The sequence below is a fragment of the Manacus vitellinus genome, unplaced genomic scaffold (assembly GCF_001715985.3).
Source record: "Manacus vitellinus isolate BGI_N305 unplaced genomic scaffold, ASM171598v3 scaffold_14_pilon, whole genome shotgun sequence".
In the NCBI taxonomy this organism is placed as follows: Eukaryota; Metazoa; Chordata; class Aves; order Passeriformes; family Pipridae; genus Manacus; species Manacus vitellinus.
Genome location: NW_021939063.1, coordinates 17,852,254 through 17,868,220, shown reverse-complemented (window position 1 = coordinate 17,868,220; position 15,967 = coordinate 17,852,254). Strand labels below are relative to the sequence as shown.

Below are 15,967 nucleotides of genomic sequence, written 5' to 3'. Positions count from 1 at the left end.
GATGATTTTAAAAAGCAGGAAGTTTGTGATAGAAGATATAATATTCATACTATAGAAGGATAGTGTCCTTTTTTTAAAGCTGAGCAAACCTTTCAAAAAAGCCTCTATTTTAGCCTGCATTTTGTGCACCATTCACTTAAAATTTGAAATAGCTGAAAGGTTCCCTAAGGTTCATATACTCCATGTTTATATTGATAAAGCTATAAAGTTGTAAATATATCTAAATTTGTACATATTTTAATGAGTATGCATATGTTCCTTGTTCATGAGCCAGAGGTTGATAAATGTTAATAAACATCTTTTAAGAAAGAGGAAGACAAGGTTATATTCATGGGCTTAAAGTGAATCTTTATGTTAAAAAATGTGTCACTAGGTATTTTCATTTTCTTAAAGATTGTTTCATCAGAAACCAAAATATATGAAGGTGGGCTTCAAAAAATAACTGACATTGTAAGAGAAAAAAGAAAACAAACCTGTGTGTTACTTCATAGAAACACTGGTACAAATCTACTCACATACTTTTTGTAGCTTTTTGAGTTTTCATATAGTTAAAGTACAGTGTATTCTTTTGCTTGCATTCTTTTTTTTTCCTGTTGAAAATGGGGATTCTCCCTCACAGGTAACAAAGCATTAATGGGGAAAAAGTGCTGAAAAATGAAGAAGGAAAAAAAAAGCAATAAAGTGCTCTATAGTGTTATCTTACCCTGTAGTTATTTGGATCTGTTTCTAGGCATAAGACACCAAAAAATCTACATAGCTGAAGGATTATACAGTATTTCAGGTTACTTAAAGCAGTTTTAATTCTACTTTGAAGCAGAATGTAGCTGACTGCTATTAGCTTTGCAGAGGGACAGTCTAAAATATTAGTTCAAAAAACCTGGAATGCTTCTATTTGTGCCTGTTCTACCTGACTAACAATTCTAATAAGATTATATTACAGTTTTATATGTCTTCTGAAGTAGCATGGGCTAAAGCACAGGTAAAATGTAAATGCTAATGGTTCAGTTGTGTTAATACTCCTACTTCTCCCTAGATTCTAAGAGTGTGATGAAAGGTTGTGTATTGCCTATGTTACTAATAAGCTGAAATATCATTTGAAAGACTGTGATAGTTGAGGTACAGACAGAGAAGTAAATATTATAATACACCTTGTCAGGACACTTAAAACACAGAATGGGGAATAGAATTTTTGAGAAAAATCAAACCTCCAAGATTGATTTTCTTGTCCAGTTAGAAGCTGGAAGAAGAAACATCTGTATTTCTGGAGGATGTGGAGGAACCTTGTGGAAGTGTTCTTGTGACCTCACCCTCCTGTCCTGCTCTCTGGTGTGTCTGTTCTCCTCTGCTCTCAGCAGTAGGATGCAGAGCTGGGAGGATTTTTGCCCTTAACTATTTGTTCCTATAGAGTATGACATTCATGTGTGTTTTAGGCATTTTGCAGTTTAGGACACAGAAGCTTTTTCAGGTCAGTTTTCTTCACCCAAGGGCAAGCCCACCATCAACCCAGGGATGTATCAGACTTTGTCTGATGCTCAGGTGAGTGCTCTTTGTTCCTGCTGTTCTGGTTTTTACTACACCACTAAGAGGACACTTCCCTACACTAAATCCAACCTCCACACATCCATATTAAACATCCCAGACTATCCAATTGTTCTAGAGTGGCTATGAGTGACCCCCAACTAAGGAAAACTTTCCCTGTACGCTCGTTAACAATTCCTTCAGTGAAAGTAAGGGTAGAAGTAGTTGTTGTCTTGTGCTTCCTGATCTTCTTCGGTGTCCTGACTGTGCGTTTCAGGATTGTCTTCTGCTTCCTGGTATTCCTCGGGGGTTAGGAACCGCCGGAACACCGGTGTTCGCAGCCGGCTTGGCTTGTTGAGAGTCACATTTTGTTCTCCATAGTAGATGGTTCTGATGAGGGGGAAGCAGAAGAAGGCATAGCTGCTGATGGGGCTCGTCAGCTTGTTCTGGTCCACGCGGATGTAGGTCAGCTGGTGGATGTTCAGTGGGTCCAGAGTTGGGCACATCAAAGTAACGTTTATGTCTGCAAGAGAGTGAAAAATCTTAATTAAAATGCAGGAATTTAAGACCTATTGCAAAAGCGAAACTCACGTTTTGGAATCGAAAAGGGAAAATATTTTTGCGCAGTAATAGCATTTTTGCATTTTAAATCAGTTTTGTAAATGGCAGTGATGGCAGTTTTGGGGTTTACAGACTATAAGGTTGTGGAGTAAAAAAAGAAAAAATATTACTACCACTACAGTTTGTAATCAGTATTTTATGTGAATGAAATGTTTTTTGAATTCCTTTTGTCTGTATGTTTTTATCAGTTGCCACATCAGAAGAAAATTTCAAAAAGTTTTTAGCTTGTTCTATGAAAAACTGGTATTAAATTTTACAAGGAATTGCAAATTAGGGGTAAACTGAAAAATCAAATCCTCTCTAATTTCACCAGTTTGGTCTCAAATGACTGAGGATGTGTTTACAATGCATCCTGAAGAAGATGGGATGATATTCTCCCTGCATTCCTCCCACAACCAGTGCCAAAATCCACTAAGTTTTCTGCTTTTAAAGAATTTTATCCATCAACGTACTTTCAAGTTCATTGCCTTCAATATACAAGTGCTGCAAACTTCTTGGAATATAGAATACTTGTTTCAGTTTGTTGTGTCCAAGGTTAAGTTCCAGGAGGTTGGGTAGGTTAAAGGTGTTGCGTGGAATGTCCTGCAGGTTATTGTGGGACATTCTCAGAGCAATGATTTTGGGAAGTCTGTGGAAATAGTTTTCTGGAATATAAGAAATGGAATTATTTTCGAGAGAGAGGTGCATAAGTGATGATGGCAGACCAGGAGGCATAGTCTGTAACTTGTTGTTGCATAAGTTGAGCTGCAGTAGATTTTTCATGTTGGAAAAGGGTCTGTCTTTGAGTACTGAGTCATCAAGTAAGTTACTGCAAAGGTCCAGCGTGGTGATGTTGGGTAACCCTTCCAGTGCCTCCCCAGGCAACCGGGAAATCTTATTGAAGCCAAGGAGGAGTCTCTCTAGAGAGCTGGGCAGTGGGAATGGAAACTCTTCTAACTCGTTATGTTGCAAATAAAGCTGCACTAAGCTTGAAAGTTTGGCAAAAACCCCCTGGTCAATCCTATGGAATTTAATTTTGTTGTAGCTGAGGTTGATTTCCCTCACAAAGGTGACATTAGTGAATGGTGCTGCAGGCACAGCTTCAATGTCGTTGTTCTGCAGGTAAAGTTGCTGGACGTGACTGGGGATATTTGGGATTGTCTTCAGGTTCCGATGGTCACAGTACATGGACAAGGGGAAAGCTGGTGGGCAGAAACATTCCCTGGCACACTCCACTGGGAAAGGAAAGCGAGGAACTTCAGCTTGTGTGTTCAGGTTAAAATAATACGGAGTTTGATGGTCTGGCTCCTCATAGTCATCCTCGAAATCATAATCTTCGTACTGACAAACGACCAAAGCAGCCCAGAGGAGGGGAAAGATTGATTGGCTCAGAATCCTCATATTTAAATTCATATGTTGTAACCTGTTGATGAGAAGGAAAATTAAGTTTTAGATAGTCATAAAGTAAATTACATGTAAGTTTAACTTTTAAAAAGCAGCAATATGTAATGAAGTAGAACAGTGCATTTCTTTGGCAACGCTGTCAGTGCCATTATTCACAGAACCAAGTTTTGATCTGTACCTTTCAAGAAAAAAAAAGCATAAACAAATTCATTGTACTTGAAGTAAAAAGAAGTTTTCTGGTCTGACTTCAGACAAGGAACAGCTTTCTACATGTCCTGTGCCTGGTACTGAAGGACACCAGTTGGGAGTGTTAACCAATCCCAGTCTTCATTCCTGTCTCACTTTAATTTACTGCAGAGTTGCAGAAGGGTTTTTTATGAAGTGGTATCACTGAGGTTTGTGTTGGACAGTGGGTTAAGCATCAGCCTTATAACTCAGTTTGAAATGGGTGCAGATGGAATTCCTGAGTAACTTTCTTCCTCAGACCTTTAGAAACACAGCAGTACCCTGGTTATACACCGATATTTGTAGGTACTCTAATTATACCCATTACACATAATACCCTAATTAGACACATTTTTGTAAAGGCATTTTTTGTCCTCACTCTGGTGCATAGCCAATGTCACACAAGTGTTTGGAAGTGATTTCACAGAATCACAGTCATGGAATGGTTTAGGGTGGAAGGGACCTCAAAGCCCATCTCATTCCAGCCCCTGCCATGGGCAGAGACACTTTGCACTAGCCCAGGTTGCTCCAAGCCCCCTCCAACCTGGCCTTGGACACTCCCAGGGATGGGGCAGCCACTTGCTGCTCAAGTGTTTCCATCTCCAGCAGCAGATTAGATCAGCCTCGACTTTCTCTTGGAGATCTTCAGGGGTGGAATTCCAGCATCTCTAAATAACCCAAGGCAGTGCTGTACTACCCTCCTTGTGAAGAAACTGCTTGTCTTACTAAGCATCCAAGCCATGGCTCGTGTCTGTTGTTTTTAAACAAAGTTACTTTTGTTAAAAATATATGTCCTGGACTAAGGTGAGGTAATCCCAGGATTGTTTCTATAAAGAGAACATTGAAATAGATTGGACATATTGTATATTACATAAAATAGAAATTTATGTGGCCTTGGGGATTGTATGTTCTGTGGCATTTCATGTTGTTTTTCTATTATTTTCCACAAAACATGGCTGACTTAGTACTGTGTGTTAATAATGGTAAAAATGGGATTTTTTCCATTCCCATAACTTAGTTAAATCCAATGCACTTCAACCATTGTCTGCACATCACAAAAAATCTTCATAGTCTTCCTGTGCTTCTCTGATCCTATGTTCTCTATAGATGTGAACTACTTGGCCTTCAAAGTACCCTTGTGAGGTGAAACCCTGATGGTGTGAAAGACAAATCATTTTGCAAAGCCAGACTAACATTGTAGAGCACTTTGTGCAGTCAGAGGAACCCTGTGATTTGGCAGAATTAGCAACCGTGAGTCATGTCAGGCTGTTCAACCTAAACAACAGCAGATGAGTCAAAATGTAACATTGCAGGTCAAAGCACATAAACCATGGAAAAGTTTTAGAGACTTTGCTCAGTATAGGACGAGAACCCTGAGGCAGAGAGAGGAAAGCAGATATTCTCAGGGGGTTGTATAATGACATCCATGTTTCTTATTCAAGGGACTCTGTTTTCTTGATACTCTTAATATTTGGTTACTGAACACTGTCAGTAACAAAGGAGATGAGACTTAGAAATTCCAATTTCCTATGATTCCTAGTGGTCATTGCCTAATGCATGATGTATTCTATGAATTGAACAATTTTGGTTCTCAGTGCCACAGCTGCCCTAAGAAACCAGGAGGAACAACCAAGGAAAGTCTGCTCAGTTTGGGAAAACCCTTTCTTAGACCTTTGTGGATTGATCCACTTGCCATGTGGATGGTGTAAAGAGAACTACCATCATGTCAGATGGGAGGATAAATAATAGGTACCAAAATCTCCCAGTGGATTTGTGAAGAAACTGGTATTTGGGGGGAGTTCTTTGTGCCTTGGCTCTCGGAGAGTATGTCTGATAAATACTAGAATAGTAACTGTCCTGCCAGTCTTGCAGGTCACTTCTCAGAGCACTGAGATATTAACACTTCAGGAGATATTTCTAAGAACTTAACCTTAAAACAGTCATGGCAGGGGAAACTTGATAACAGGAGATGCAAGTCAGATGCACTCAATATGATAAACCACATACTTAGAGCTGAAAACAGAAAGTCTTAAAAGCACAATTCTCTCCCATCTGTAATGAACTCAGAGCTTACTAACTGTATTTGTAAGCAGTTTAGGCTACAAATTATAGAACATGCACGAATCACTCCTTACTGAAAAAATAACACAATCAGTTCATTTTATTCCTGCTTACCAAGAAAACTTACTCTTTGGAAGTCGGTGAAGTTGAAGTTGTAGAGGGCAGCAAGTTATTGTGCTGGTGAAATCATCTGAGACTTAAGCCTAGCGCAGCTGGAGGAACAAAAGATCTGTCTAAGCCATATTTTGTGGTGAGGAGCCTTGTGGGAAGGCAACATGAAATAACAGCCTTGGCCCCTCTTCTGATTTGCCAGTAAAATAAAAAAAAAAGTGCTTTGTGCCACATCATCAGTTGCTGTAGATGCTGTGTCGTAAGGCTGTGAAGCAATTTGTCCTTTTGTTAAAATCACAATAATTTGCAAGATTCTTTCAGTGTTACCAGTTCCCATAAAAAAAAAAAAAAGAGAGAATAAGACTTCAAAAATGATTACAGAGGTTATTAGTTCATCAGTTCAGCTGCAGTGATTCAGTTCTGCAAAGGGTTTGTCCTCTGAGGGTGAAGTTAAGAAACAGTAAAAAAAATTACCCTTACCAAAACTGAGGGAAAACGTGTGCCATAGAAGAGCTCTTATAAACATCTTCCATTTTTCTCTCCCCAATCTATATGTCCTGTCTCCTTCCTGCAAAGAACTTGTGCTATGCAGTGCTGTCAGAGTGGTGGTGGTAAAGTTAAGGATTCACAGGGAGTTCCCAGCATCTTTTTTGTTAAGTCATGTAGAGAGAGCATAAATCTTACGAAAAGGGCAAGTGTGACATGAGACAAAACCCATTTTACTCAAGAAAAATATTATTCATACCTTTTAAGAGGAATTAAAGAAAAAAGGCACAGTTATCTGTATGATACTTGCTGCTGTATGATACTTAAATAACTGTGATATATGCAAAAAAAATGGAGAAAATGGACAGGTTTTGTGTGAAGTGGATTAAGTGTTTGATTTTTCCAAAGCATTTAATTATGTTTTTGGTTTGGTAGAATAATTAAGTTATTTCCAAATCTAATCAAAAGAAAGAATCTAGGTCTTAAAGATGTTTCTTAAAAAGTGCCTTAGAGGTATATTTTAAAAAATAATGCAATACTAAGTTTCTTTTTTTGACTTTGAGCTTTGTGACTCTGATTTGCTCGACCTTTTCAAGTTTCTTCTTTAACACTGAGAACAGGAACATGTTTAAGAAGATAAATCTTACCTGATTCTAAAATTGGGGATATAAAGAAAAGAACCAGAAGTCATGCCCAAAATACTATTGTAGGAGTTGGCAATACTGGAACTAAACTAAAGCAGTCATGTATTTATGTAGAGAATACAGAATACAAGAGAGAGGTTGAAAGAGAGAAATTAAAACTCCATAATCCTTGATTAACAGTACCATAAATAGCTGAATGGCTACATTGTACCACTAACCCCAAGGAATACTAAAAAAAAGAGTAATTTTTGAAATAATTAGGATACCTTCAGAACAAGTAATTAAAAAACCCACTAAGTTTGTTATGCCCAGTTAGTAAAATGTTATTGGCTGTTACAAACTTTGGGTATTTTTTAAGCACAAGACAAAAAACATGTTACAGATTCTTGGAAGCTTTGTTCTATTAACAGTTCTAAACAAAATATATGTGAAATTTAAACCTATTTTATCTAAAGATAAAACTTAGAGTTTTAATTCCATACCTGATATTTTTCTTATTGTTTCCTAGTACTCATTGTGTCCAAAAGGCTCTTAAGGTATTAAGAGAGTTAAAATCTCATGGTGCATTTAAAAATCCATGGTGGCAGTGAAGGAGAGTCTGTCCTTTTGAGAAACTGGGGTAAAGCTCTTGATTTAAAGCACTTTGAGCTGCAGAAGATGATGCAGCTCTGGCCATGGGATATATTAAGATTCAGTTCCTGTTTTGTTGCCTGAGCTGTCTTGGAGACAAACAAGTCTATACTTTGTGATCTTGGTCAAGCTGTGTGGTTTGATCTGGGGTTTCATTTGAGGTGTGGTAGGAATTTCCTTACAAGGAGGATAATGAGAGGGTTAAATTTAGCATCATCCATATAAGACATTTTGTTTCAAAGACTGAACGTTTTTTAAATTTTCAATGTTTTGGTTTCTAGTTTCAGAACATATTTCATAAAGACTTATTTTTACCATTGAATTAGTGAACTTTTTTATGCAGTTGTGATGCAGAGCTGGATGTCTGTCAGTGTAGCAGTCAGGGTTGGCTTCAAGATCATTTATTTTCTTAAGCCAAACTTGGATGGATCCTTTTAATAGATTAAAATCTTTAGAATTTTGCCATCTCCATTAACTGCATTCAGTTTAGGAGACTTGACAGCTTTTTCAGGTTTGTTTCGGGACTGAAGGCATAAGGAAGAGGTCTGTTCTAGGATTTAATGAATTTAGGTTAGTTTAGCTAGTTGAGTACAGTCAACCTAACACATTTGAGATAGCCAAATATTCACAGAATAAAGTAGAGAAGATCACCAGTGACACTGAGGTGAATGGGACTAGCCCTGATAATAAGAAGGTATGAATTACACTACTTGGCCTTTTCCTTATATTCACTGGTTTAAATTCTTAGGGGGGTTTTTGTGTTTGTTGGGTTTTTCTTGGTGAGGTTTTTTCCTTTCTCTCCCAAACTTAATATATGAAGCCAGAGAAAGGAGAAAAAAAAAAAAAAAGCATGCATCTTGTTTATAGAGAATTAAGGGAACTGATATGAAGCCAAGCTGCTGAAATTAGACCTGAAGACTGTCTTGTACACATAATTTTGCTAGAATTAGGAAGCTCTTCAGCAGAGGTAATTCTCCACTGCCAAATATCTGAAGAAAAGCCTCAAGCTCAAAACTTTTAAATCCTCAGTTGACAACTCGGTAGGAGTTCTGTTTCAGATAAGAATTGGTAATGTTGGTTTGTTCTGAGTGATTGCACTGCAGAAAAGTCAAATATAATGAGGAACTGTGAATTGTAATTCGGTTCCCTGTAAAGCCTGTGGGTTTCTGAAATAGGAAAGAGCCTTAGGCTGGTGTCATCTCCTGGGCTGCCCTTCAAGGTCGGGCTGTAGGCACAGAAGCTCGTTGCATCCTAATTTCTAGGTGTTAACTGGCAATCCCCAAATACTGTCAGACCACCTGCAACCTCTGTGAGTCCTGTAGAAGGTCTGCAAAGGCACTTCTTGTCCTTGCCATCACCAGAAGTAACTGAGTGGCAACTGAATAGTGGCTGCTGGATTTATTTATCCTGTGCAGGATCTGAAAATCCAGTGACTGCAGTGCAGAGCTCAGCAAATCAAGATACTCAACTGCTTGTTCCTGCAGAGGCTCCAGCCCAGCCAGAGCCCTCAGTTAAGAACAACCCTTCCAGGCTTCATGTCAGTCTGTTCTTCAGTGGAAAGCCATTCCAGGAGCGTGTCCCTGTGTGAATCTGTGTTTTTAAAGGAAAAGGTTATGGAAAAGGGGCCATCAGATCATAGCAGTAGTCCTGCAGAGCTGAGACAAGAACTAACCCGTTTAAAAGAGCAAAGGAAGGCAGGGCTGTGCCATGTGTGGGGCTTTGCTGTTGCCTCTGACCTGAACCTTGGTGTGTGGTCTCTCTTAATTTCCCATTTAGTAGGTGGTATTTCAAGGTCAAAACTCTGGCAACTCACTTCTTGTGCAGCCCTTTTTAAGTGTTTTGCTCTGTTTTGCTAAGAGCTCCTGGGAAGAACATGTTGAGCAACTGAAAACAGTTGAGTTTATTGACCTTGTACCATGGGAATTAATATAATCCCATTGGCAGTTGTTGAGTAACTTCTGCTAATGAACAGTAATACACTGAATTTTTCGAGCTGAATGTACTAGAAGCATCCAGAAGCAATACTTTAGGGAACCCTGGTCTCATTAAATGGCTGTTTAAACATCTGCATGAACACTTGCAATGAGCAATTGGCATTGCAAAAGCAGAGTATCAAGTCTCCTGGCACGTTCAGGCTTGTAATACTGAAACTTTCTGAATGGAAGGGTGAGTGTGAGGTTTTTTTGCAATGACAGTATCAATTTACAGTAATTGATTTGGAGAGACTGACAGAAGAGGAGGGTTGTAACATTTTTCTGAATGCATTGCTGTGTTAGAAACCTTAGAAGATTGTAATACTAAAATAGCAGTGTTACAATAATATTATTAATACTACTGGGAAGGGTTGCTTTTTTTTTAAATAGATGAATTTTACTTTCTAGAGCAGAGGCATTTAAATAGTCCTCAGCATATAATGTTTCTCCTAACACAATATCATAAACAATCAATACTGGAATAATAAGACAAGTTTAAAATTCATGTAAGCAATATTATCTGTTGCAAGTAGTGTCTAGTTACTCTAAAATACCCTGAAAATCTCTGCTGAGGAGAGTCACTGTTGTCAGCTGACACTTATATTTTTAGTAATGGAATAGCTTGTTTAATAAATATACTTTGCTTTATACTTTGTATTTTTATACTGCCTGTTTTGGCTGTTCCAAGACAGATGACTTTGGGCTGTATTTTTGTCCCTCATGGGGTTCTGCTGAACTGGAGATTGTGTATCACTGATTACACCAATATAATATGGGAATGTCTGCCTGTTCTTGCAACTGTTTACTGGTGCAGATATATTCATTTCCTTGAGGCAGCATTAGCAGTTGGGCCTCAAACTTTAACAGAGCCTTTATTTTGCCTGATTTGTGCTCTATATAAAATTATATAAATGATCATAGTACGTGGCAGGTGTCTTGCACTCACTAATAAATATTGTAAATAAAATTAAAGGAACGTTGTGTCTTATAAGGGAGGAAAGTGAGGAAGGCAACACAGCTGAATGTCTGTTCCAAAACAGGCACTTCTACTCCTTTCAAACAGAGCTGCTGCCTTCAGTGCCCTAAGCTGAGAGATGCCTAAAGAGATAATGTGAATTCTACTCTACCATAACAGTTTATATCAATAAGGATTCATCACCTTATTTCATCCATTCATAGCTAAGGACTTTCTGCAGTTTTGGTAAAACAACAGGAAAATGTGCCTGCAACTTCAGATTGTTCCCAGGTTTGTATCCAGTCTGCAAATCATATGCTTATAAGGGTTTTTTTTTTTTAGGCACTTTCAGGCAAGGTTGAGGAGTAGTTGTCTAAGTGATTTGCCAAAGAATTCCTGAAGGATCATGCTTAGGAAAATGTTTTGCATTAGCAGAGATTTTCCCCTTGTACGTGATGGAAAGTGCTTCCTATTCGCTCTTCTGAGTGTGTTTAAGAGTGAAGGTCCTTGCTTGTACAATGACTACAGAATGTGTTTCTTTTCTTAAATATCTATTGCTCTAGAAATGTTCAAACAAATACAACTGTCCAGCCTGGTGGTGCAGAGGATTTTGCCAGGCAGCCTTTCAGCTCTGTCCAATAGTCTGGAAACTGGGCATCAACCTTAAACTGGTTCTTCATTTTTAATATCCTATCTTTCTTATAAAGAATAAATCCTCTCCTTTTAGCACAAGACCTTGTGGTACCACAGCCAGCATTGCATTTATGGCCTGCAGTCCATTATTTCTGCAGCCAGGGTCTGTGACTTGGAGACTTTCACAGGAACTCCAGGTGTCATTCATTGATGCCCTGGCATATTGTCCTATAAGGAAAAAAGTATCTCCTCCAGTTACTCTCCATTTTTATCTCCATTTTGTTTGGATTTTATTTTATATTAACAGTGTTATGGGAGAGATACTTGTCCATGCACTTGTATTCTACCTGATGTGTAAAATAAATGTCTTTTGATTTATGGCAGTTAATCAAGAGAGAAGTGTTTCTCTGTGGTTTGCATAATTTGTAAGTCACAGCCTCTTCTTGACAGAGCTGAGAGAGGGTCTCATTTTTATTCAGTCACTGTGGCTGGAAGTCTTCTGCTGCTTCTGTTCTGAGATCCTTCAAAGGTCTTATGGTGAGGACCTGAGGTTGGTTCACACTTGAATCAGCATTCACAGAATCACAGAATGCTTTGGGCTGGAAGGGACCTTACAGACCATCTCATTCCACCCCCTGCCATGGGCAGGGACACCTTCCATTATCCCAGGTTGCTCCAAGCCCCCTCCAACCTGGCCTTGAACACTTTCATGGATGGGACAACCACAGCTTCTCTGGGCAGCCTGTTACTTGTCATTTCATTCAGAAAGGGGAGTTGATCTTGGCAATAGTTACAGATCTTCTGTGGTAATAAGACAAGTGTCCTTGTTGCCTTCTGTCCTGCTTCTGACACTTTCTTTTACCTTGTCCTATGACTTTTTGAAGAGTGGAGTTAATGCCTGCAACTATTTGTAGCCAGAATATAAACATCCGTAATGCTTTTGTTTTAAAAAAATCAATTATTAAAAAAATCCTAGCTGGATCTTAGTGAGGGGATGGCATGAAACCAGTGCTTTGAGTGATTAGATTAAACTTTAGCACAGTTGAGCTGATAGAGTGGCTGCCTTTGAAATGTCAGTACTCCATATGACTGCAGGACAGCTGTCCAGAGCTCCCTTCCCATCTTTGCCAAACACTTCCCTTGGTGCTGAAACCTCTCAATGAGTCTGTGTGTCACGAAAGCAGCCCCAGAGAGGGGACTGGGGTAGGTGTTCAGGAGGGCTAATGGGTGAACTAGATACTGGTTCACCCACAGTGAAATGTTTGAGTGGAAAAGTCCTTTCAGAAAGACAGAGCAGTTTATGAAGCAATTGCACATCTAACAGATGTGTTTTCCATGCTTGCATTTTCTCCTCTTCTCAGGTTCCTGTGCATTCTGATTTTGGGAGGGAGCTGTGGGAAGCACACATACATTACCCTCTCTGTGCTGAGCACAAGGCACTCGTGGCAGTGTTCATCCATAACACACAGAGTTGCTAAGGCAAACAGGAGCCACGAAATATTGCCTTACACACGTGTGCTCCAATGGGACGTGCTCAAGGGACACAGCACAAAGCTTTGTAGTTAGCATGGTAAGAAACGTTTTTTATTTTTAAAATACTCACTGTGCTTGTGACTTTTTATCATCAATAACAGTACAAGGTTTTTATAAGGAGTAACTACTTTTTTCTTCTGTTCATGTGTTGGATGGAAGTTAGAAGGATGTTGAAGACTGGGTTTAGATCAGACTTATTTTCTACTTTGCCGAAATAAAAGATTGTGAGTTTGTAAATGCTAATTGTTAACTGTAGTGCTGACATGACAAATAAGGGGTCTCTTGGCATGTTGCTTTATAGCTGTGGCAGTGTGAGGTTTTAAGTATGTTTTCTTCTGCACAGCATCACAACAGACTTTATCTTCATTTTAAATGTGCCAGGTTTACAGGCCTCTAAATGGGAGCAGAGTGTGTCAGGGAAAACATATTTGCTACCAGTTTAGGTAGGTGTTTGCACAGAACATAACTTCTAAAAGTACCCTGGTTCTTTTATCTCAAACCTTATCATATTACCTGAAGGCTCTGCTGGTTGCTGTTAAAGAACAACATTGTGCAGTTATGGAATATGGGGTCGAAGTATACTGTTGTACTGACATTTACTGTTGCTCTATTTCTGGAAGTTATTTGACTTTCTTTTTCTATGTTAGTAATTTTATAAATGGAGTTAAATAAAAGTTCTTTTTTGCCCTGTGAAATGTAGAATTCGAGAAAATGAAATATTAGAAATAATAATTTAAAGGAGGGTGACATCTAAATGGAAATTGTATGTATTAGCTTAAAATATAAATTAAAAATATGCATTCCAAAAAGCCAAGTAGGCTTTAATGAAATTATTAATTTCTAACTATTAAACATCAACTTTTTCTTGAGCAAGTAATAATTACCTTGCATCACAGTATTGCTGCTGGAGAAATGTTGCTTTTATTGTTGTTGCAGAATACTGGATTATTATATCACTCCCTGAATTTAAGCATCTTCTCATGAGGTTAATACATAAGTGGTTTCTTTGCTTTCTTCATGCTAAAAAATTAGGCCCTTTGACTGATCTGTGAGTCACTTGTTCTGTCTGTTCCTTGTTTTGCCCTGGAGAAAAGAAAGAAGATAGAACTGACAGAAGAAGAATAATATGGTGTCTGGATCTTCTTGGTGCCCTAAATAGGATATAAATTTTGGTAAAATAGTATCTTTTAGAATGGCAGCCCGGTTTTCTTTTCCACAACTGGAAAAGAACTCCACTTAACAGGAGTTAATGTGTTATGTAAAGAGCATTTCTGAAAGGAAAATATTTTCATTGGTCTTTATATCTAAAAAGCTCTTGGAAATACCACAAGCTGAAGAATTAAGAGGCAAGTCCGTTCTTGTGGCCGTGTCTCGCTCCCACTCTGTCCCTCTGGAAATTTTACATCCTTTGGCAACCTGTCAGCAGGAGATTTTTTCCATTCTTAGCAGAGAATGTAACTCCATAACAGCTCCTGCAAATGTCATTGTGCAGGGAGAAGATGAATTTCGGTGCTGCCCCCCTGGCTCTGACAGGAACCCTGGGGGAGGTGGTGGGAGGTACCAGTGCACTGAGCCCTGGCAGAGGGCTCTGTGTACCTGGGGCTGCTCTGGTGCATCCAGGCTCGTGGAATTCCTGCTGCTGCACAGGGGCTTTATGGCAAGACTCAGCTGTGGGTGCAAATGTGTGAGATTCTCATCAAAACTCTCTCCACAGCCCTGCTGGGCCAGAAAATCTGATGGGCTTCAGGTTTCTCCTGGGCAAGAATTGGAGTCAGAAAACGTTGGTGCCCAGGGAAGCCTGGCTGGGTGTTGTGCCCCCTGCAGTCCCAGCAGCACAATGGTTAAACCCAGACTCACACTGCTCACTTGGACTGTTCATGTTTTATAGGAAAAGCTGCAGCAAGTCTGTCTGTTGGCAGCACGTCCTGTTGAGCCAATCTTTTACTGGCTCACACAAGCTTTGAGAAATATCCCAGCTCAGTTCAAAATATTGATTACTTTTGGAAGTCTTTTAAATATCCTGAAAGCCTTTCTGTTTGTTTAATACTTAACATTGTCTTCCATTTCACGTGATTCATCAAGTATGGAGGGTAAATCTTGCATTTATCTTAGCAGATAACTTAGACAGTGGTATGTGATACGTGGCATTTGGAATTAGAGTCAGATTTTCATTTACTCCAGGACTTTTCCATATGTTTCCTATTAGCAGCTTTGTTCTCAAGCCTCTAGTCTCCCCAGAAAGGAGGGGGGAAAAAAAGTCTCAACACAAACCCAAAAAACAATGTTAAATTCTAAACATTGAGGAAAACATAGGCTTCAGAACATGGTTTCATTATTTTTAGTTAACTGTTGCTTTTATTATCATGTTGCTGTTAAATTCTGATCAAAATGAAAAGAAAATATTAATTTCTGTTTGGTTTCTTTTGCTTGTTGTGGTGTGCTGTAGTTTTTCTGGATAAATACTTTTAACTGGGATTTGAATGAATATTGTATATAATTTAATGTTGGGAATCGCTGTCTTCCAGAGATAACAGCAATTGCTCCTGGGACATAAGTAAATGCTTTTTGAAATTACATTAAATTATGTAAAAGTTGCTTAACAGTGAAGTTATATTAGATTCGTAGTCTGGTTTAGGTGGCTGAAATGTTTTGCCTCTTTAGCAAACCAATATGAATGGTTAAAAATCTGCATATCTTAGCTTATACACTTTTTTCTAGTGGTCTGGTCTGAGTAATTTCCCTCACTTTGGGGAAATGCAGGTGCAGGAATTCCTGATGAGATACTCATGTGAAACAGTTTTGCAGTTTCTGCTATGTTTAAAATAGCTAGACTTTCCCTTCTTGGTTTCTTAAAGAAAGGAATCCTTTTTTTTGGTCACTTATTTCACTTGATATCTTTTAATCCTCACTGCCAATTATAACTGAATTTGACACAGTATAGAGGGAAATATTTATGTCCTTGTTATTAACTTGTGAAAAATAGCAGCTGGGCAGAGGAAAGTGCTCCAGAGAGGTCCTTCAGCTGAGGAAGGGACAGTTACAAACCCTCCTGCTTGGAGTGAGCAGCCAGATGGGAAGAGGGAGCCGAGCTGTTGAGTAACCTCTTGGCAGCCACACAAGCGGTTTGGTGTGAGGTAGAGACCAGCTGGAGGAACCTGAGGCTCCTACGACTCAAATCCGTAGGAATCCAGCAT

At 38.9% G+C, this 15,967-nt stretch overlaps 2 protein-coding genes across 2 annotated transcripts in view; one reads left to right on the top strand and one right to left on the bottom strand.

Annotated features, from left to right (window-relative positions):
- Positions 1 to 15,967, top strand: part of CENPP (centromere protein P) — a 124,996-nt gene that overhangs the window by 31,284 nt on the left and 77,745 nt on the right. The window lies entirely within an intron of this gene.
- Positions 1,277 to 6,019, bottom strand: OMD (osteomodulin). The gene is made up of 3 exons (XM_008923586.3): positions 5,936 to 6,019; positions 2,592 to 3,541; positions 1,277 to 2,041 (listed from the first exon to the last, which is right to left on the bottom strand). The coding sequence occupies exons 2-3, from the start codon at positions 3,529 to 3,531 to the stop codon at positions 1,719 to 1,721; spliced, it is 1,263 nt and encodes a 420-aa protein (XP_008921834.2). The 5' UTR covers positions 3,532 to 3,541; positions 5,936 to 6,019; the 3' UTR covers positions 1,277 to 1,718.